Genomic DNA, 25,179 nt, shown 5'->3' with positions numbered 1-25,179 from the left:
TTATACTATACATAGATATAGCTTCTGGCCGAGTCAATAAAATCATCAAATATTAATTAGATCTATTTTGAAGTAGAATAAAGAAACCTGGAATTAAATAGGATATTTTTCGTAGTTAAATAATTTAAACTTTAAAGTACTTATTTAGTAGCTAGTTATAATCCAATCCACTAATACTGAACGTTTAATTTCGATGAAAAAAAAAAATCGCAAAGCAACACTAGTCTATACCTAATACCTATATTATAACATTTCAGTAAATTATATAACTTGTAAGTTTATAATACATTATACTACTTATTGTTATATGTTATGAGTATTTATACACGTCTATTATATGAATACATCTTACTTTGTTTCTATGAATAATACAAAATACTTTTTAGAAATCACAATGGATATAGCTAGAGTATAGCTTCTAGAATACGATGGAATGGTGTATTGTATTCAAATAGAATAAAGCATATTATATTAGTTTGTCTGTTGTAGATGTCCCTCTGATAAAACATTCATTGCACAGATAACTCATGAAATGCACGCAATGAAGTTAAATCGGAATTCAAAATAAATTCAAGGGGCTTTGAACTAAAAATTATTTATTAAAAAAAAATACGAACAATTTATATCTTTGAACTCAAAAAATTTCAGTAGTTTACTCCAATAAGCTTACACTGAGTACAAAAATATTTTATAATCCATAACATTTGAATAAGGAATTAAATAAATAAACTAGAAAAAAATTGCTATTCATTCAATATTAATTTGTTTTTGTGAATTTGTATACTTTAAATTCTAATTGTGACAAAACTAATTAAAATAATACATTTTTAGTGGAGAAATAAAAAGCTATTATCTTTTTAATATTGTAACTAGAGATTTTTTATGTCATTTTTAGGACATTATGGAAGTTTTAGTGCATTTTCTAAGCATATTTTTCTGTTTATAAGTGCATGAAACAGGAAATTTAATCCAGACCCTAGACATAATAATAATAATTTATTATTATTATTTTTGGATTATTGTTATTATAACTACCTACTAAACATTAAAATAATTAAAAAAACTTTATAGTATTGACAAAACCAAAGTGTTTGAGCCATTTTAATTTCCAATAAATTAACTTAATTAGCCTGTGTTATTAGCATCATTAAAGAACATTAGCAATTAGAACGGCATCCAAAAAGACTTAAAAATAAAAGCATTGTGCGTCAGTGTTTCATTTCAATAGTTCTTACACTTCCCAAAGAATCTAAAATAATATTTTGTTTTTGAAGTTTAAGTAATTAACAACACAAAATATAGCATGATAACATTGTTTCATAAATCATTGTTCATTTTTAAATAGAATATACAATATAATATATGGTATGTTATATAAGATATATACAATTATAAACAAATACATACTGTTTTATAAAATGTATCCATAATTTTGTAATTTTAATATTCAAACATATTTAAAAGTTTCTATTAGAAAATTATATTAATTACCTACCTACATGTATATTATAATCGATTATACGTACAAAGTGAACAAAGTTAAAGTGAATAAAGTTTTCATATACATTTGTTTCTATTATTGTTTCAGCATAAACTTAATGATCATTAGATTACAATTATTATTATTAAACAGTTGTACTTAGATTATTATTTATTAAGATGAGATAATATGCAGATTACATTAAGTTATATATTAATCATTTTTTTTCTTTAGGAAAGTAAATAGTTCTTATTATTACTGTGTTAATTGGTAATGTCTAATACAAGATAACAATGAATAATATATGCACTTTCAGTTTATTTATAAGATATATTAATCTCTAGTAGTTAGATACAAATATTTTATCAGGTAATACATAATTTTCATATTGTTTTCCTTCTTAAACCAAATTATAGGGTGTTAATATTACTTAATAGTACCCAATTAGTACTACTTACTTTAGCCAGAGATACTCCCCACAAACGTAATTATTTATCTGAACTGAATCATATCATATCTTTTGATGTTACTAATATTTTTAAATTCGAACTAAATCAGAAATAAAAAACAACATTATAAAATACTATAAAAATCACAAATTTAAATAATATTCCAAACTTTCCAGTCCAAAAATTTCTGCCTAATCCCTCAAGCTCCCTCGTATACTTCAAATGAATCTATTTATATTGTTTCACAAACTAACGCAGTAGATACCTATACCTATCCTTACATACTTATACAGTCAAAGAAATTATAACTTTGTATTCTTTCACCAAAATAGACTCCATTGGCGACTGTAAAAAAACATGGTAATCATCTCATAAATGCATTTTATTTATACACTTACTATGATATGTATTTAACTCTCTCTCATTCTCCCTCTCTATCTATCTATCTTTCTCATTCTCTCTGTGTTAGATAAATATTATCAATTACATTATTTTAAAAACCAGCTAATGTAAATAATTTAATTTGCATTATAGACTATTATTATAAAGTACCTAATCAGTTTAAATCTAATATTCTTGAAACTCAGTAATTTAATTTAAACTACTTAACTTTTATTACAATTAATATAATATAACAAAATGTAAACAATACAATACAATTAGTATTGGAATTTCAATTTAACAAATTTTGTCTGAAGTGTTTTAATGCTTAAAATATTTTTTGACCCGTTATAGGTAAGGTTAAAAAAAATGTGTTAAAAACTTTTGAAGAAAATCATTGGCTAACGTGGAATTCTAACATTTGTAATAACTAATAAGTAATTATATAAGAATGAAGTTGCTTCAAAAAAAATATAATTTGTATTTTTTTCCACATCACATGGAATTCAATCGATAATAATGACGTTAAATTATATTGATATAACACACAGTTATATAAATAGAAGAATGAAAGTGATTCTAAATTTGCTTAAGACACTAAGAAATGCGGTTGAATACAAATGACGATTTGAGTTTATGTTAACAAATAATAAAAAATAAAACGTCCACCTTCATGCAATTTATGAGGTTGAAAACGACTTGACAATATTTCACAAACAGACAAGTATTCGCCATATCTTTAGTATATATTGCTTTAAGCCTTGTAATTTATTTTAAAATGTAGAATAGGTACTGAAATCGTTTTCGTTTATTTTATAAAAATATAAAAACAAAAATATGCTGACAATATTACTATCACACCAAAATTATAAATAATATATTATAGGATAATGATGAAACTAATAAGTTATCTAAAATGTTTTTAAAATTTAACACGTAATTAGCATGTTTTTTAATTCTGTTTTAGGACAAATTCATTTATTTATAATGTATTTGAGTTCAATCATCCAAAAACGAAAGTGTCGCACCATATATGTAAAAGTATGTAGGTATAATAGTCAATTTATCTTAGATGAGATATTTTGCATCACCTCTATCATATATTATGTTTGGTTTTCAAACAAAATACAACATCGTGACCTACATTAGTCAGGGACATTCATTTAGAAATCAGCCAAAAAAACAATACATAAAAGTTTCAGAAAAAAATATAGTTTAATGGTGGTAAATTAATCAACACTCCTCTGCACTACTTACACTATGGTATATAGCTTATTAAACATTACTATAGTTTATTTTTATTCATAAGTAGCAAATTTCTTATAAACAATGTTCAAATGATATGCTGTGCCATTCTGAATCAAACAATAACCTAAATTAAAATCATAGATTCATGTCTGCTAAGGAATAAACCTGAAAGACACCAACCTCGATTAATTTTTTCGTATATTAAAATAATTAAATGAAATAATTTATACTCAGTATACTACTTTAATTATATGCTTCTCCAATATATATGACTATGTTAGACAATTATTCTATATTTATCTTAATTATTCAAGAATACTAAGAATTATATTTTCATAGACCGCCCGCACGTCATTGTGGTGTTGTGAATAGCATTTCACTGAAAATACCCGCCCTAGAGATAGTAAAATTGAGTAAATGATAATAATATGTAAAATGCGGGAGTGTAAATTATAAATAGGTATGTATCGACGTTCTCAAATGAATTAACTATAACGGTGTCGCCGTGTCGGGTGACAATATAATGTCGTGGTGAACACATATAGCCACATGCAGGTACGTCGTACACCAGCTATTGTGAACACGTCTTGTGAATCGGGAAGCGATGTCGGGAAGGTACCCCCCACTCACTATTCCCCATTCAAAATTCCACAAGGCAATGGAAAAGTAAGTGTGTGTTTAAAATGAAAATTAAATTGAATTACCGTTGTGCGTTTAATTCGAGTCCAATTACCGAAATTCTCGAGTGTGTTCAGACGTACCAAGACTGCCGTCAAAAGCTACTAAACCGTAAATCCAAAAAGTCGTAGATCTTCATGAATCAATAAAACAATTTTCAGCACTCAATTATTCTATAGTAAAGTACGACATCAGTAACATAACATATTTTTAGTAAAAAAATAATTTTTTTTACGCTGTGGACTAATTGAATGCAGAAATAATTGTTTTATTTTCACCAGGGGTGGTGAACCTTTTTTTGGGTCAATTGCCAAATTTTTCCAATTAAAATTTTGAACATTTTTCACCCAATCAGTCTTAAATTCTAAGTAGTACATAATAAATATAGTAATAATTTAGTGTCAATATATTTTACATAGGAATATTAAAATTTGTAAAATTTATAAATAATTTATTTCTTTGAATTGATTATATCAATATTCTATAAATAGCATTCATTGTGTAAGTTATTTTTTCCCATGCCAATCGTGCCATTGGAATTTGACTGACATTCCACATAAGACTCACGTGACGTAGGTTTACCACTCTTGCTTTATAGTATATATTAATATGTTGCACGAGAAAACTACTGAACACACAAAAAAAATTTCATAACTTTTTTGAGAGTTATTATAAAATTCCTTCTGATATCATCAGAATATCGGTTGATAAATTATTTATTTATATTATATGATTTAAAATTGTATATATTTAAATAAATAATATATATAAATCTAGATCAATATCTCTAAATTTAAAAATAAAAATATATATGACATTAATACGTCCTGTCATCCTATATGGGTCAGAAACATGGGCTTCAAGAAAAATAGAGGAAATAAGATTAGACACTTTTGAAAGAAAAGTCTTAAGACGAATTTATGACCTTGTCTCGACACAGGAACCAAAGAATGGAGAATTCAAACCAATGATAAAGTATATAACTTGCTCCAAAGACCAAGTATTTCAAGGGAAGTCGCAAAAAGAAGACTGATGTGGTCAAGTTACGCTTGGAGGAAAAAAGTCGCTATGATAAACACAGTAATTAAAGAGGATCCGAATGGAAAAAGACCACTAGGCAGACCACGCCTCAGATGGGAAGACTGTGTGAAGAGAGAAGTAAAAGAAGTAGGTTGCACGTGTGGCGTCTGCATCACTATATTGTACAAGAGACCAAAAATTGCTTTAAAAAATCACGCGTGACCACGCCAACGAAAAAAATGACGATAGAAAGAAAACAAAGTAGCTGCATGCGTGTGTTTGTGTATGACTCGAGAAGTCAAGAAAAAAACGTCACGGTTTATGTTATTTGTTGAATAAAAATAAACATCATTAGGTTTCGTTACGTGCTAGTTATACGTGTTTATAAACAACCAAACAACGGGGCGTAAACCATCATAGACAGAAGAAGCCAAGGGATGATAAAATATATACATATTACATATATATACGTATATATAAAATATAAATTTAAGTGAATAGTAATAATAAAAACCATTCCTTGGAGAATTATATACATAATGAAATATTTAATTTATTTATTTCAAAGCCTTTTAATATGGATTTAATTTGTATGTTTCTATTGAAAACAATGTTTTACGGAGATTAAAAGCGGTGATAAACTTTTTAGTCATGGCGCTACGTGTTTGTGTGACAAATACATTATGATAAGTGTTTGTAGAAGCGTTTGATAGTCAATATAGACACTACAAATTCACGTTTGGTCATTGAATTTCACATAAAATGTATAACAATCAATGGAATTAAGTGAAAATAATAATATCATCGAAATGAATTTCAACTGGTCCTAATGTTTATAGTGTAGGCTCTATAGTATACATGACTTAGTAGTCCATTGATAGATTTTTTTAAATATTTAATATGGTTCCCTTATATTAAAAATAATAATGGTTGGTAAAGAAGTATAATCGTTCAAAAATAATCCAGTACAAAATTTTAACTTGTATTAACGATGATCCTTAAATTTTCTTTCAACAATTTGCTACAGTTTAAAAGGCGGGGCAAAATAGAATACGAAATAAGTATCTAAGAATATCACAGGACAAGCTGCTTAGGTATTAGTTATATCTTATATATATAATTTTTGTACGACGAACAAAGGCTATATCATGGAACACTCATAAAAGGCCAAAGATTATAGTTGTGGAGTTTTAGACGACGTTTTCAGAATAAAATACAAATTTTAATCAGACCTTTTATATAAAAATAGTATTTAGGTTATAAGTTAACAATATATATATATATATGTATATTAAATTATTAAATTCATTATAAAAGTTTAGTCTTAAACCTAAGATTTATTATTAATAAAGTCTGTTTTTTCTAATTTTGGTTTTATGTAGGTACGTACATGTAATTATAGCATATTTTAAACGAAAGAAAAAATACATTAAATAACTGAATTGTATGCCATAACTTATATTGTCTATGTCTTTATTTTCATAAATAACAATTGGATTTCATCATCATATTATATGTACCTAATTAAATATTATATTATGGATGTGTATTATAGGTACACTTAATTGTCACTATGATCTACAACTCCATTGCAATTATGTCATGTCATATGCATTGTGCACTAATATGGTACCATTATTATCACTTTTAATTAGAATCCGTTTGAATATTTTATATTATGTGATATTGAAATTCAAAATATCAATATGAGAGTATATAAGACTAAAAGTGGAAAACAATATGAAATTTTAAATTTAATGTTGTATATTGTTGGAAAAATACGGAAAAAAGATTAAACTAATCACCTAAAAGCAAGCCTGGGCATAAACGCGTTAAAAAGTTAAAAGTTAAGTTAAGTTTAACTTTTAACTTAACTTTTTAAAATTTAATTTTCATAAACTTAATTTTTTACTTAACTTATTTTAATTGATATAAACTTAATAAAAAACGAGTTACTTTTAATCAAATTCGAGTTAAGTTAATTTATAAATAATTAAATAATAAATATAATGAAGTATATAGTTGGCTATATTCTCAAACAGTTTTAGACTTTTAGTTTCCTGAAAAAGTATTCAGAGTACATTCTTAAATACCATGTTATTTTTATTTAATAATTTAAAAAAAATGTATAATACTTGTTAGTTGTTTGTATTAGTGTGTTAATAAATCAAAAGATTGTATTTGTTTCGGCATTTTCAATTTTGTATTTTTTTAATACTTACTACATAATTACATTAATTCAATACCTATATATAGAAAAGCTATTGGCTATTTCCTGTGGTCAATAATATTTAGGATTTTTATTATTTATATAGATATTATATATGTATATATAAAAAAAAAAAAATAACTTAACTTAAGTTAATAAGTTAATTGAAAATGTTCATATAACTATTTTAACTTAATTGAGTTAAAAAAATAATTAGATTAACTATTAACTTTAAACTTTTTAAAATGTTTTCCATTAACTCAGTTAAAAATTATCATTAACTTGCCCAGGCTTGCCTAAAAGCAATTTCAATTTCTAATATTAAATTTTTATGATTTTTATGAGACAATGTAATATAATTTAAAAAATATTTAAAATTTATAGCTGTTTAAGGTTATGAGTAACTATAGTTATTGAATATTCTAAGTATTCATCTACTAACTTATGTATTTTAATATATTTAGTTTTTTAAGCTTAATTTCTCTCAGGACACTGGATGCCAAATATTTTAAATACTAAATATGAATATTTTGAGTTAAGTGTCAAATGTAAAAATCTAAATATCGAAACCATTGAAATTCTCATATACATGTTTCATATTGTATTGTGTATAATATTTTCCTGATAGAATAAAAATATAAGTAATCCTATATGTTTTAGATTCTGAACGAAGTGATGAATGTATTTATTGTCTTATTCTGTGGTATTTATTTTACAATGATGTGTGTTTTTTTTTTTGTGTCTGTGTACAGCATAGTCTAGTCGAAATAATGCTTCAATTTCAAACTTTGGGGGTGGTTTTCGATGTAAAAGTGAATATCCTTGATGCATTATATATGTCAAAAGTTAAAATTTTCCAAAAGTTTTCAAAAAAATCGAGAAAAACAAAAAAAAAAATGACAGAAAAACGGGAATTTTTACGCAAAACCAGTTATACGTAAACCAGGTATATGTATACCTATGATAATATAAGGTATTATGAATTATGATAACTACATGCAATGTTTTTGGAAAAATTGATTAACCATATCTTAAGCAAAATGCGTCCTAATTGAAAAATAAAATATTTGTTTCAAAATAGAATATAGGACAATATTTAAATATAATATATATAAAATAATATAATATATATAATATAATATAAATTTTTGTCCGGGCAACGCTGATTGGAGACAAAATATATTATTATAATAAATACATAACAACGAATGAGCTATTATTTGATTCAATTGTCATTAATATTGTTCATTTCAATACATCCGTGTACTGTGAAAAAAGCGTTTAAAAAAAATGTCAAGAAGAATTATCATTGCAAGTCTTGCATTTGGCACTATTAGTGCAGTAGGATTTTTGTATAATTACATAACCAAGCAGAAGAAATTGTCAAAAGCTGGTGATTTAACAAACTCACGCATTCAAATCGATCAACCGACCAAGCCAACCGACGTGGAAATAGTTATGCCATCAGAATCGACCATAGCGAAAGAGATTACAAGACCAGTGTCTCCATCTCCAACATTCGTGGTAACAATTGATTTTAGTTTATAATTGAAAGTTTATACTTTATAGTACTTTTTGAATAGTATCTAAAAATTTAAATTCCTTATAACTATCTTAAGAGTCGGACATTACATGATTTAATCGTTAACTGTATATAGCAGTTAGTATATGAGATTACTTATTTTGTAGAACTAAATATTGACAGTATCTTTTCTATTAATAGGACGATGGTGTCACCAACAAAAATGTGGAATATATAAAAAGTAATATTATAATACATATTATTTCGACCTACCTACAATAGTAATTTACAATATTTTTAACATAACGTTCGTTTAGGAAGCGAATCGGAAAATACACTTGCAATTCCATTTCACCAGGATTTACCAAACTCAAGCATTCAAATCGATCAACCGACCAAACCAACCAACATGGAAATATCTATGCCATTAGAATCGTCCATAGTGAAAGAGATTACAAGACCAGTGTCTCCATCTCCAACATTCGTGGTAACAATTGATTTTAGATTATAATAGAAAGTTTATACTTTATAGTACTTTTTGAATAGTATCTAAAAATTTAAATTCTTGAGTATCTTAATAGCCGGCCATTACATGATTTAATGTTGGTAGTTGTATTATTCTTATTTTCAATTAATTAATTTACTTATCATAGACCATGTTTGAGGCGGGAAACGGCTAGAACGTATTAAACAAGGGTGATTAAATCTGATATATAAATGTATAATATGATCGTTATTCGTTAATTTTAAGATAGCTTCATAGGTAGGTAAATATATTGTTTAAAGTAAAAACTGTAATGTGTAATGTAGTAGGTATATATGAGATTACTTATTTTATACAACTAAATATTGATAGAACTTTTTGTATTAATAGGATGATAGGGGAATGGTCGAATCTTATAACACAAAGTCCGGAAGAAGAATTAAAATAATAGATAAAAACTCAAATAATATCATAAGAAAACAAAGATTGAATTTTGTAGAAGGTTAGTTTTTCATATTCATAAAATATATTGAGTATTGATTATATTTTAACCAAACATATTTTCATATTAGATAAAAAATTATCCTGGAATAAAGTGGAATTCAAAAAAAGTAATATTATAATACATATTATATCGACCTACCTACAATAGTAATTAACAATATTTTTAACATAACGTTCGTCTAGGAAGCGGATCGAGGAAAATACTTGAAATTCCCTTCTACGATGATTTACCAAACTCACGCATTCAAATCCATCAACCGACCAAATCAACTAACATGGAAATATTGGAAATGCCATCAAAATCGACGAGCGGATCACTGCAGCTAGTTCCGAGTTCCGCATGCGCATGCGCGCGCGCCCCAATTCCTACTATCAACATAATATCTTATCAATAACTTATATTATTAATTATTATAGTACTGTATAATAATGTGAAAATTACAAAATAATCTAACATGTAAACCATGTAAAATATTAATTATTAATAAGTTACAAAATTAATATAAATACCATGGAGAGACTCAAACGCTGTAGTTTCTTTTATTAATTGTACATTATGTTCGTTGGAAATATGTTCACATACATTTGTGAGAGTTTTAAAGTCTGCTTCGCATAAGGACATTTCACCAAACGGACACTATTTCTATTATCCACACCATGGGATTTTTGCATATGTTTATTCCTATTACCTATATTGCTAAACATACTATTGCACAAAGAGCATTTCTCATTTTCGTCGTTTCGATTTCTTTAATCAAGTTGAACTTAATCTTTAATATTCTATCGGTTGTTATTAGCTACTCACAGCTGGAATTTTTGTTATAATTTAATATTTTATAAATAGAAGTCTGTACATTCAGAAAAATTATCTTTGCTGTATGTTTTTTTTTTTTTTTTTTTTTAATCATTTCATAAATATAATATATTATGCTAGATTATTTTGTAATTTTCACATTGTTATACAGTACTACTTATATAATAATAATAATAATAAATAAATAATAATCATATACCTATATAATATATAGGTATATGATTATTATTTATTATTATTACCGGGTGATTCTTTTATCATTGAACACTCATTATTTCCAAAATTATTTATGTTTTTGAAAATATTATTTTACATAGTTTAAAGTTGTTAAAAAACCAACGTTTTTATTAAAAAATCATATTAAAAAATATATTTAATATAATTTTTAATAAAAACGTTGGTTTTTTAACAACTTTAAACTATGTAAAATAATATTTTCAAAAACATAAATAATTTTTGAAATAATGAGTGTTCAATGATAAAAGAATCACCCGGTATATATAATAAATATATTAAATATTGTATAATACAAAAATGTATTTTAATGTTTTCTGATTCAGTTATTGTAGGGAATTATTTCTCACATACAAGAATATATAATAATAAGACAAGATTATAATTCAGATGTATTGCGTTTTCTAAATATACAAATCAAGCTATAGTTATATATATTCAAAAAAAGTACACTGGATTAAAAACGGTGCGTGAGTAAAATTTAAATTATATAACTTACTATCGTTGTAAAGATTTGCAGAATTAAAGAAAAGCAGTTGACGGTGATAATAGCGGTAGTCAGCTATATGTTTGGTTTTATTTGTTTATTTTTAGAAATAATATTTATTTATTTTTATTATTATTAAGTCTTAAAATACTTACATAGTTTATTAGATTACAATTATTACATACGTGTTATTACATTTAACTAATTTAACTTTTGAACATTCCTTTTTTTTAAATTTTAACTAGTCGTGAGGAGTTATCGTTGATCCGTGGACCCGTGGTCCTATATATTCGATGTAAACTCAACAATCTTGATGAAGTTCGATTATTCTTTTTTCTTGTCCGGGGCCGAATGGTTCTTTGGTGGAGATGGTGTTTGTATTTGAATGTGTTCAGGCGTTCGGTTTCCTTACACATTAAGTAGGAATGTGTGAGCCTAGTTTGTCCAATGAGTACTCTGGTAACCATGATTTTCTCGTGTCGTGTGAATTTGATTATTGGTTTAGCCATTTTTTAGTAGATGGTTTCATTTGTTTGAGTTTATTGTTATTGTTGGTTTGTTTTTCCCAGAAATAATATTATTAACTGTAATTTACAAAAATTAGCTATAAGTAGTATAGTATAACTATAGATAAAGTATACAATAATAGTAGCTACTAAAAATGTTTTATCCAAATTAATAACTTTCCATTGTATCAATACATATTACATTATATAATTACTGTATAAATAAGTTTAACTAATAGCCTTTATTGTCGATGTAAACATGCTCAATAAAAAAAAAAAAAAAATAGTAGCTACTATTATTCCATTTTTTATTTAATGTATAATCTAAATTATGTGTAGGTAGAAATATAATACTGCTGTATTAAATTCAGTAAACAACTAATCATTTATTTTTTGTATATAGAATACATTTATTTTGTAATTATTTTCTTTGATCTGGGGTCAGTCTCGTTTTAAGGACTACCGATGACGATATCCTCGTCTTGAATTTAATACAGTACAGGGGACATTGGGAGAATTGCGGTTAGCGAAAAGATAAATTATTAAATTTACAAGTCTTTATATTCATATTAACCTGCATTATTATGTTGGCTAAAATAATATATAATAATATAATAAATCGGTTTCTCAGTTTCTCTTATTATCGTTGGCCGGCAGTTAACTCCCAGTCTCCTCTTTGTGGAATAGGCCTACATGGGGACACCACATTAAAAAAAACGCGCCTTTTGCAATACCTCATGTGATATTAAACACGACATAGATTGTCATCGTTTGATAAGCTAAGGTGGTGTGGAAACTTGCAATGCATAACTGCTGCAGTCTGCAGTAAATATGCCAAAATTATCAAGTTAATACCTAAGCTAAATATTTATGGTTTTTACTAGAGATGAAGTAGAGAATATATAATCCTATAATTTATTATATTGTACAGTTGTTGTAGTAATAATACATATTAATACTACTAATTAGTTTTCTTTAATATAATAAAAATACTATTACGTTCTCAGACTCTCAGAGTTGAAAACCTGTGCGTCAAAGTATTCAATAATATAATATCATATATTAAAATATTATGTAGTCCTATAGCAGCTACAATATATTATATATATATATATATATATATATATATATATCTTAGGTACGATGTACCTTTCAAATTCAATGTTTAAAAAAAAAATTATTAGGGTGATAGACAAGGTTTGTTTGTTTAGTTTGTTTATCTCAATTATTAAGAGAAATATTGGAATTTTTTTACTTTTGACCCCTAAAAGTGCCAACTAGTTTCACTTTCCAATCGAACGAGGTACTGAAGTCGAATATCTAAGCTCTTTGACTGCCCCAAAACGTGGATGACAGACAAAAAAAAACCCCATCATGGTAAAATTAATACATTCCTCGCTCTACTCAGAATCTAAAATCTAGTAAAGATGAACAAAAATTCGTATGTGTACAACAAATATTGGTTGGATGAATTTTAGTATTGATATTTAAAATTGATCAATTAGAATCAGTTAATATTGCCTTTAATTTTTAATTTTGTAACAGCAAATTGTATTGATTAACTTTCAGTGTTTGGCGTATAACACAAAAATGACATTATAAAATAAATTTATGAAAATCGTGATATATTTATCTATCTATATCGGAAAACTGCAACATAATATAATTAATAAACATTTGGTGAAAATGTCAAGTATTTACAGTGATTAGTTTTTAAATTACAACCATATAAAAAAATCGATTTGGTCGAAAACTGGTTTTGCGTAAATTCCCTTTTTTCTGTCATTTTTTTTTTTTGTTTTTCTCGATTTTTTTGAAAACTGTTGGAAAATGTTTACTTTTGACCTGTATTATGCACCAAGGATATTCAATTTCTCATCGGAAACCACCCCCAAAGTTTGAAATTGAAGAATTATTTTGACTAGTTATGCTGTACACAGACACACACACAAAAAAAACACACACACATTATTGTAAAATCAATACATTCATCACTCCGTTCAGAATCTAAAATGCATAATGTATACAATTTATATCATATAGTTACCTGTGTGTGAAATGTTAACCGTTTTACATCACTTATAATACAAGTTACAATAAAACAGAAATATGTGAAAATAAGTATGCACCACGGATATTCACTTTTACATCGGAAACCACCCCCAAAATTTTAAAATTTAAGCATTATTTCGACTAGTTATGCTGTACACAGACACACAAAAAAAAAAACACATCATTGTAAAATCAACACATTCATCACTTCGTTCAGAATCTAAAATAAATTTAAGAATGGATATATTATTGAATAAAAGCATTTATTTAATTTTTGTAACTCATTTTAATAACGTTAAAATGATAACACGGCGTTATAAATAGGCAATTTAGATACACCATAAATTCATAATATTTTGTTACCTATCTGAAAACTATTGTGTTTATCGGCTAAATGCAGTTTCGAAGAACTGAAAAAAGAATAACAATAAAATTATAATTTAATTTAAAATTATGCGGCATTAAATAAAATAATGGAGTTTAGGTTAAAGTAGCAACCGTACATCAACCAATCTTTATACCAATTTTTAAACCTCTTTAACCAATGTTTTGATATTTAAATTAATTCAGCATCGTCGAGAAAATAAATTTGAATATATTTTTGAAGCATTATGTCGTATATGTTGAAAACATTATGATTAAACTGTCGTTTTGAGTTAGGAAATTAAAAAATGATCTAACTATTAATTTACATTTGAGGAATGAACAAAAATGAAAACAAAAATATTTGCCACCAATAATTTCCCAATTAACATTTCTATATTTATTTTATTTTTTGAAAAAAAAAACAACAAGATTATTGTGGAATAATTTAAAAGGGAAAATAATTATCGTATTTAGTGTGTCAAAATACTTCAAGGTAGTTTTTGGATTTAAAGGTTTTTTTTCGTTTTATTATTCACTATTATTATCAGAACAGTAGAATTTTTCCACTTACTTAGGTATATTAAATTGTTATGGTTAATGTTTAAATTTAAATTTTAAACACAATGTCATATTTTAACTATTTAATATCTATAATATTTCTATCGCCAATTGTAATATTGATGTATTGTTGATACTGATTACATAGTTATATACGTACGTGTCATATAATATAATTATTCAATTACAACAGCCTTGAAGTATAACGATAGTACTTCTATATTATTATGCCATGATAACTTCATGGCGTAACTGTGTTGGGACGCAAAGAGTCTTAATGAAAACTGCATTATGAATAGTCATTTTTTAAATGATTGCATTGTTTTTTTTAACATTTGTGTATATTACGATTACGAATTATATAGTTTTATGAATGTAATGTGATATACAATTTAATATAAAAATAATAATTAGTTATTAATATTATATTGTATCATGTCCCCTCTAATTAAAAATAATACAATTAGTTTTGCTAATATATTTTTAGATGCTGAGCAAAGCGATAAATATATTAATTAGACAATAATGTGTGTTTTTATTTGTTGTGATTGTGTGCAAGATAAGTAGTCAAAATGATGCTTTAGTTATTTCTGTTTTTTTTCTGATGAGAAAGTGAACCTAGCTACTACATTCAGCAGATATAAATTGAGAATTTAACTATCCAAATGAACTTTGTCAATCATAAGTGTAATTTGTTTGATCATTATATATTTTTCAAACTCGCTGATATATTTCAAACAATTCTTTCTTCATAGTAGGTAACCTATAAAGTCTATTATAAGTACCTATATATAATATATATATATATATATATATATATCGTTTTTGTTTGCACGGTCGTCGGACATTCGATATTTGTTCTATTCGTTGCATTTTAAATAAATAGTGGGAGTGCAGTCTGATGTTTGTCCGTAATAATATTCTGTTGCGATAGACTCAATCATTATACCCACTAATAGGCTTAACATAAAACCCGTAATGATTTGTGATGACAAAGGTGTAGGCTGTTTTGAAATTTAAAAAGTATTTAATAAAATTATTTTATGCCCATACTATACAAGACGATTCATGATTATCATGTTTTTATCGCGTACCTGTTCATAATTTTATACGGTAATTCATATTATATCACGTAACGTAAAAGGTTTGAATTCTGGTAGCCAATTTGTATTTGATTTTCAATATAATTTAATTCTCTTACTGCATCAAATATTTTATATTCTACACGTTTCTGTTGTAGTTACGGTAAAATGTATTTATTCTTTTGACGCAGTCTGAATTATGTAAATTGTAGATCCTATTTATGGAAATTTATATACCAATGTAGTATAAACATATTATATATAAAATAGAATATATATATCTTAAATATTTAGAATATGACTTATATTATGGGATGTAAGTAATACATAAGTAATACACATCTTCAAAAAAAAAAAAAAAAAAAAAAAAAAAAAAACAATAACAACAACAAAACAAGTTACTATTGTAAAACAAATGTAGGTACTATTTGAATAACCTACTCTGAATAATATATTATACTTCTGGTATTTCGAAATACCACAAAAAAAGTATGAACATTTTGTATTATTTGTAATTTTTTTTGATTTTCACTACCAGTTACTGGCCATCAATTTATAAGTCTGAATAATAGTAATTAATAAATTACTTAAACAAATTAATGTAATAGGCTAATTTTTGAGGGTGTTTCAACATTATTTCAAATAAAATGAAATGTTTAGTTGAAGTTGGAACTCCCAGAAATTCCTAAGAACATTCCTTCCTTAATAGAAAAAAAATATATGAACGGGAATTATTCACAGTGGGTCATTATAAATGTTAAAATATATATATTTTTTATTTATATAATAAGGAATTTAATTTAATTTATTAAATAAATATTAGGCAGTAAATCAAATGAATGTGAATTGTTCCAATTACAAATAATAATTTATCTACTTTTTTCATTGAGTTGGTCTCATACACTTTTACGTATTTGAAATATAATATATATATTATTAGAGGGGAGGGGGTAATAGGTTTTCTATCCCTTTCTCTACACCTCTTTCTCCCAAATAAATAAAATATATTACTACCAAATAACTGTTATAATTTATAATTAACTACATTTTGTTTTGTCTATCATTTAAACTTGGCATTTAAGTTTTATAATTTATAACAGCATTGATTTTTTCCTTGATGTAACTTTTTAATACATTTTGAAAACAATTGTAAGTACATTTAATGAATTGATTAGATGTTATAAGAAAATTATATCTTATTTTGTATATCACGTAGATATAAGTAAGCTATGATTTTATATTTTGATTAGAATTTTGGATATCTAATTTTGAAGTACGCTATTTGAAACATCATATGATAAATAATTAACATGAATTGATGATTGTACATTTTTCGATATTTCCAAATGAATATTTACCATGTAATGTTTTGGTGAATTGAAAACCTTAAAAATAGAACTATAAATATAAACATGTCAACATAATATATTGAATGTTTATGAAGATAATTAATTTTAATTAATTCATGCTATTATATAACGTGCACCTTATTTCCAACCAACCCCCTTCCCCATAAAAAACGCGAAATCAGCTGAAAAAATATTAAATAAATATAAATGTATCACATATTGTTTTTTGCCTATCTATAATTATAGCATTTAAATGTTGAGTTTAAAAATACTATTTTAATGACATAGTATTCTGCTCGTATATACATTTATTAATCGTTCTTCGTTCAACTGAATAAAAATATAAAAATATGTTAGAAAGATGAAAGTATGTAATCTATATCATATTCAGTATTTGTGAACAAATGTTTTTTACGTATTTTTATATATTATATTTTTTTACCTCAACACAATTTAGACGAAAAATAAATGAATAAATAATTATATAATAGTATGCAGTAACTTTTAACGTTTGGGTTTTCTCATTACAGATCTGCAATGATTCTGCAAAATGATTTTCACTGGATTTCACATTTAACGATTTTCTTATTTTGATGTAACTCTAAAACAAATAACCACAGATACTTGAAATTTTCACTGAATGTTTATATAGACATTTAATATATTTTATAAAATTTTCAAAATATTTTGATTTGTTTTGAGCTGTTTACTGACATTTTAATTTTTGAAGTTTTTTAGTTTTTTTTCTATAAATATCGATAAAAATTTATTTATTGGGTAGAAAAGTTTAAAAATTTAATACAAGGCTTCTAACACATTGTAACAATAGCAGTTAAAAAATATTGAAAATACATATGCATGATTTTTTTTTAATAAGCATTTAAAGTTCAAATTTTAACTAAATAGTCTTCAAATTACCTTAGATAGAAATTCATAAAAGTTTTTATTTTTAGATTTAAGATTTGAAAATTTAATATGAGTCTCCTGAAATATTTTTACAATAGCAGTTGAAAAATAAAAGAAATACATAGCCACAATTTTTTTTATAAGCGTTCAAATTTTAATTTTGACAACCTACGTAAAAATCACGAAAGTTCGCAAATCATTTTAAGCTAGAAAATTCATAAAAGTTTTTCTTTTTAAATCTAAGATTTGAAAATTTAATACAAGGCTCCTATAATATTTTTACAATAGCAGTTGAAAAATAAAATAAAAATATATTCACAATTTTTTTTTACAAGCATTCAAATTTTAATTTTCACAATATAGGTAAAAATCACGAAAATTCGCAAATTATTTTAAGCTAGGTAGAAAATTCATAAAAAATTTTCTTTTTAAATCTAAGATTTGAAAAATTTTAATAATCTATAATATATCCTAGACCAGCGGTTCTCAACCTTTTTATATTCACGTACCACTAGACAATTTTTTCGCTTATTAATAATTTACCACAGGTTGAGAACCGCTGTCCTAGACAGATAAACTGTTTCCGCTCAGAATCGTTTTTCGTATACAATGATATTTATACTTGGTTTTTAACATTGTTAATATTTTTACCAACACAAAAGTGATTTTGTGAAGTTGATTTTTTATAAAATATTAATAACTTATATTATAATGGAAAAGAAGCAAAAAAAAAAAAACTGTAAAAAACATTTTTAACTATACCTGTGGTCTAAATAGATTATAGACAGTCCTAAGTCTGTTAAAATGGGAAAGAAAATGTTAATGTAGTGTAGTACTTACCAAAAAATATTCAAGAACTAATGTTGTAGCTAAAATAATTCAGGACCGAACTAGTGTAGTACCTATAAAAATCCGGGGCCCAACTAGTATAGTACCTACAAAAATCCGTGACCCAACTAGTGTAGCAATATTAAATTTGGGACCCAACTAGGACGCAGACACACATAAGTGTTATAAAACCAGCTGTGGGGAGGGAGTGATGGAGGACCTCCCCCATGGGCTTTTTTTTTTAGAATTTATTATAAAAGCCAGAAGCATGAATTTCCGCCTTGACAATTTTTTTTTTGTACAATAATAAAGATTGAAAACAATACATTTTTATTTATGACATCCCCCCCATACCAAATTCCTAGGCACGCTACTGTATAAGACTGCGTATAATTGATGCAAGTGAAATCACCAAATATCGATCTAGATTTATTTAAATCAATAAAAATATTTTGTTATCTTAAAATGTTTTAAATAAATTAACAGAGTAATAGGGATTTATTTTTCTACAAGTAAAATTTGACGTGTATTGTATTCAAACAACATTCACAATACATGCGAGTGAAACATTATCTTGAGATACATTTGGTGATATGAAATTATTTATTTAATACTCAACCTTATTTGTTTTGTTCAAGGCTTAAAATAGATTTGGATTTAAGATTTAAAGTGCTAATACTTCTGAATAGTGGGAATACAATAACTAAACTATATTTTCAACTAATAACAATTTTTGTGTTAAGAGGACGCTACACCCGCATATTTTGTCTCCGTCTTACAAGTGCGTAACATAGCAAATTTTATGCTCAGCAGATCACGTTTAGCTCCGTTAGTTTAAAATTTAGAGTAAATTCACTTCTTACAAAAATTAAAGGTAACATTATTATCGAGGGCACGACGTAGGCTTTTTATTATATTTTAATTTTAAAGTGAGTTATGTATATTTTAAGATATACAAACAATTTTAAATTTTAAAATATACATAACTCACTTTAAAATTAAAATATAATAAAAAGCCTACGTCATGCCCTCGATAATAATGTTGCCTTTAATTTTTGTGAGAGGTCAATTCACTCTAAATTTAAAACTAACAGAGCTAAACGTGATCTGCTGAGCATAAAATTTGCTATGTTACGCACTTGTAAGACGGAGACAACGTATGCGGGTGTAGCGTCCTCTTAACTACGTTTACCTAAAATCTATTAGTTTTTTTTTTTTTTTTTAATTAGGAACATTCACGTTTAAGATAAAGCAACTATGTTTTAACTCATCTGATATAATTAATTAGTACCTACTTATACAAATTAAATATTTTAAATTTGAATATACGCTCATATAATACGTATATTATTCTGGAAAATGTATCACTCCAAATTGTCACAGTATGCAACTACTACTTTGTACAGCAACATTGTACAATTCCGGAAATTGTATGTAACATATATACTGCAAATGTGTTTTACGTTTTAAATAAAAATATCATTATATGTATATACAAATTTAGATATATCATCAACAATTAAGTCACCAAACTGAAAGACCAAAAATTAATACTAATACATACAAAATTATATTATAAAGGTATAGGATGTGTAGACCATATAAACTAACTAAACAATAATAATTAAGAAAATTATGAAAATTTAGGCATTTCTTCACTCATTTTAAGCCACTTTGACCACTGTGAATCTTAATACAAAAATCTGATATTTTTATCATTATAACTATTAAAAATAATGAAAACCCATATTTTAAACAATTATGTTAGTGTACAAAATATTGATATCTGAAATTAATTGTGAGTGAGTAACAAAAATATTGAACTCTATTAATCTGTAAAAGTTAAATGTTTCAATGAAATATAGGATATTCTTACCGTTGAAAAACAACTTATATGATAAAAAAATTATTATTCACCATAACTTTCCTGTAAGTGATTGAAACATGTTTTTATTTCATGAAACTTTTTTTATTTTTAATAAATATTTTAAATACATTTAATTTGCATAGGTATACAAACCCCTTCTTTTATTTATGTTATTAGACCACAGGACACATTGAATTTAAATAAATTCAATTACTATTGTTCCATAATACATTTTTTACCAAGCCATTGATATAAAGCTTGATACCTTTTTTTATTAATCAACATTAGTTTTCATTATAAAATAAATTTCACAATGTATTCAAAATAGAACAATGGAATCAGACAATTTAATCAGTTACTCAATGAATTTATTATTATTATATTCTTTTTTAAGTTATATTTATCCACCATATTTTTTATATATTTAAATTTGTATCTTAATTTTAGATTTATTGTCACCCTATACTTACAAGACAAGATATTATAGCCATACAGTGGTATATTAGATACCTATCTAAAATATTAACACGTAAAAAAGTGTTTTTATTAATTTGTGACATTAATATTATATATTGTTACTATTTGAAAATAAAAAGTTGATAGTGGTTTTACCAATAAATATAAGGGTGAAACAAATTAAAATATTATACGGTATAGAAAAACATAAACCTAAAAGTTAAAAAAAAAAAAGTTAATACTTTTTGAGATAATTAGTGTACCTACTTAAGAGGACGCTACACCCGCATGTGTTGTCTCCGTCTTACACGCGTACTACATAGCAAATTTTCGATCGCTAAATTCAATAGTGTGCTGTTAGTTTTGATATTAGAGTGAATTGACCCATTACAAAACTTTTAGGTAGGAACATTATCTGTGTTCTCATGTTGGTTTTTACAATATTTTAATTTTTAAATGAGTTATGAGCATGTTAAGTGTAAATATTTGAAAATGCACATAACTCATTTAAAAATTTAAATATCGTAAAAAACCAACATGAGAACACAGATAATGTTCCCACCTAAAAGTTTGATAATGTGTAAATTCACTCTAATATCAAAACTAACAGCACAATATTGAATCTAGCGAACAAAAATGTGTTATGTAGTACGCGTGTAAGACGGAGACGACACATGCGGGTGTAGCGTCCTCTTAAATGGATCACCTTATATATATTATTTTCTAATTAAGTTTCAGAAGTATTTAAAAATCGTTTATACTTATTACTACTGTATTTTTTTTTTTTTTTTTTTTTAAATAAAATATGTCAAAAAATAATAAAATATAAATCTGATGTGTCAAACCCTAAAAAGTATTATATATTATTATATAAAAGGAATTTGTTCTCTGGGGGGATTATCGTAGAGCCCAAACCACATTGCAGATCTGCTTGAAATTTTCAGGATGGATTAGTATTAAAATTTCAACGTGCTTTAAGAAAGGGTTTTTGTAAATTCAACCACTAAAGGTAAAATTAAGTAGTTGTAAGTATACAACGGTGGCGCAATCTATCAAGCAATATCTAATATTAATAATATTATATTTATTTATTTATATTAATAAATTATTATAATTATTATTATTGATTAGAGGATGCCATTGGCAATATAATATAATGGCCATAAATTAATATTATTTATTATTCAGTTATTTTTTTTTCACTTTCATTTATAAAAAATGTCACCTATTGAAGAAATTTCTGTGAATGGAATGTTACATCTCAAATGGTTGTATCAATTACCGGTGATGGTGCCTGCCTTTTCCGTTCAATTTCCTTTCATTTATATAAGACTCAAGAAAGATTCTAGGAGATGCGAAATACAATATTGTTGGGTATGTCTCTGATAATTGGAATATCTTTGTTAATATATCTTACAATTCATATGATGACAACTTTTCCACTGCTGAGGATTATGTTCATGATATGGAAAATGTATTCTACTGTCTACGGTGGTTACTGCGAATTGTTTGCAACTGGCAATATTTTACCATATGTATTTGAAATTGAATAAAATAATAATCTTTTTGCCAAATTAGGTGTATATATATTCCCAGAAAAAATATTGCGTCTAATCGGAAATATTAATAGTGGGCATTTTGATGTTTGTTTATCTAATTCTTATATTCCTAATCTTAAAGTAAATGTTATTTTAACTTCAGAGAGCGATTTGTCTTTTTGTAATAATCTTAGTGTCACAGAAAATTTAATTAATAAAAGTTAGAAGCGTTGCCGTGCTAGATGTACAGATAGACCTCGAAGCAACCAAGTCAACAAAGCTATAAAAAAAATAATAACAAAACCATTTTTTGGTCTGAAAATCCATTGACCAATTGGAAAATTATTAAATTAAATGGTCTTACATATGATCTCACAATTGATTATAAAAATTACATTGGCACTATGAACCAAAATTGTAAATCTTGTGACGCTCTCAAATGGAAAGGCGAAACATCTGGCATGTGCTGCAATTTAGGTAGAAACAAATTGGATATATTGCTACAGCCACTAGAAACGTTACGCAGTTTACTCATTTGGTGACCATCCTTGTGGCCTCTAATAGAAAAAGTTTCTTTGACTATAAATATAGGAGTACATTTAAAAGGAGACAAGACTGCTAAGCAGTTTTCAGAGTTACTCTTAAAAATAGGAAATGGAAAATATCCGGAATATGATGAAAAAATTACTTTGCCAACCGAATTAGTTACTTTTGTAAAAACTATAAAAGAACTCGTAGACAAAATATATCCAGGAATCGAAAACATCAAAGATAAATCAATGAACTGGTTATGTGAGAGGGGGGGCATATTTAAATCAAGAAATGATACAGTAGGAGACATAAACAAAATATTATTGGACTCTTTCAAAGCAAAAAATATGGAATAAAGATCAACGAATTCAGTACTGGAAGTAGACAATGCAGTTAATTATCCAGTTGAATTTCTCAATTCACTCAACTGACAATAAATAAATCACAAGGGCAAACCTTGAAATTTGCAAGGATCGGTATAAGAGAAGATTATTCTTCACATGGCCAATAATATGTGGCATGCTCCAGAGTCAATACACCCACGAGTTCAGTTATTTTGGCACCAACAGGAATTACAGCTAATGTAGTTTATAAAGAAATATTATATTAACGATAAAAATCAGTTTAATAAACAATTAATATAATATGAAATATTTTTTTTAAAACAATCTTATTTAAATTTAATTTAACTAGACAATATTTAATCTTACCAGATAACAACAATTAATAAACCCGGCAAAGGGGTAATTCTGCTAGTATTCTATAATTTTTTTAATAAGTGGCTTTATTTTGATATTATTAACTCAAAAGTCACAAAATTCGATTTTACGTAAAAGCATTTTATTTATGTTGGGCGTGGATTTTAGTGAGTAAACAAAATTTCGTTGACATACTTTTAAAATATGCTTATAAAAATAAATTTGAATGTACAATAAGAAATTTAAAATTTTTAAAAATGTATACAAAGACTTAATCTGGCCCTTTATTTTCTTCTTCCCCCTTCTATATAAATTAATCTATGGACTACCCGGACTGATTAAATGACTGGCATCATGCACATGATTGATATGTATATATTATGCATTGTTTTGACTTCCGAGTGGTATCCAATTAAGACGTAAATACCTGATGTACTATGAGTTATTAACTATGTGAAGTATAATACATTATATCGTTTTACAGAAATTCAAATATTTGTCCCAAATAAGCCGTCCGTATGTATAGCGCAATCGTTTAATTGGCTCGAACATGTTGAATAATTAAGTTGACCAGGTACAGCAAACGTTGAGGGAAATCTTTGAACGTTAATTTATACAATGATATTTATATTTATATTCATTTTGTTTGATGTCGAACATAATAATAATATAATATATAATATATAATATATAAAATATAATGATGATATGATTGTCTCACCACATTAAACGCTCGGAACACCTACTCTATATACATGATGAATTTAAGGGGAAATCGTCAGCTGTCCTTGCGTTATGACTATAATACGACTACTACTTAGATTCTGTACCATTCATGCTGAATCATCAATATATATGGAAAACTTATCCATTATGAATACAATTTCTTCCCTGAATAACTGATATTGCAATTATGTCTCCCCTCCCCATAT

The 25,179-nt window shown here is 26.0% G+C and overlaps 1 protein-coding gene and 1 long non-coding RNA gene across 2 annotated transcripts in view; one reads left to right on the top strand and one right to left on the bottom strand.

Annotated features, from left to right (window-relative positions):
• Positions 1 to 9,320: 9,320 nt before the first annotated feature.
• LOC149056320 (uncharacterized) lies at positions 9,321 to 10,370 on the top strand. Its single transcript, XM_089227054.1, has 4 exons — positions 9,321 to 9,474; positions 9,862 to 9,973; positions 10,044 to 10,082; positions 10,159 to 10,370. Exons 1-4 carry the CDS (start codon positions 9,397 to 9,399, stop codon positions 10,368 to 10,370), a joined length of 441 nt encoding a protein of 146 aa, XP_089083180.1. The 5' UTR covers positions 9,321 to 9,396.
• A 1,296-nt stretch (positions 10,371 to 11,666) lies between these two features.
• The window catches only part of LOC107169664 (uncharacterized), a 207,410-nt gene continuing 193,897 nt past the window's right edge, over positions 11,667 to 25,179 (bottom strand). Inside the window, exon 3 of the long non-coding RNA XR_016191547.1 lies at positions 11,667 to 12,094. This is a non-coding gene — a long non-coding RNA (uncharacterized LOC107169664). The remainder of the gene's footprint in view (positions 12,095 to 25,179) is intronic.

The sequence above is a fragment of the Diuraphis noxia genome, unplaced genomic scaffold (genome assembly GCF_037042655.1).
Source record: "Diuraphis noxia isolate RWA-SAM2 unplaced genomic scaffold, SU_Dnox_SAM2 contig0004, whole genome shotgun sequence".
NCBI lineage: Eukaryota > Metazoa > Arthropoda > Insecta > Hemiptera > Aphididae > Diuraphis > Diuraphis noxia.
Note: the sequence above shows the minus strand (reverse complement) of the source record. Positions and strands in the feature narration are given on the sequence as shown.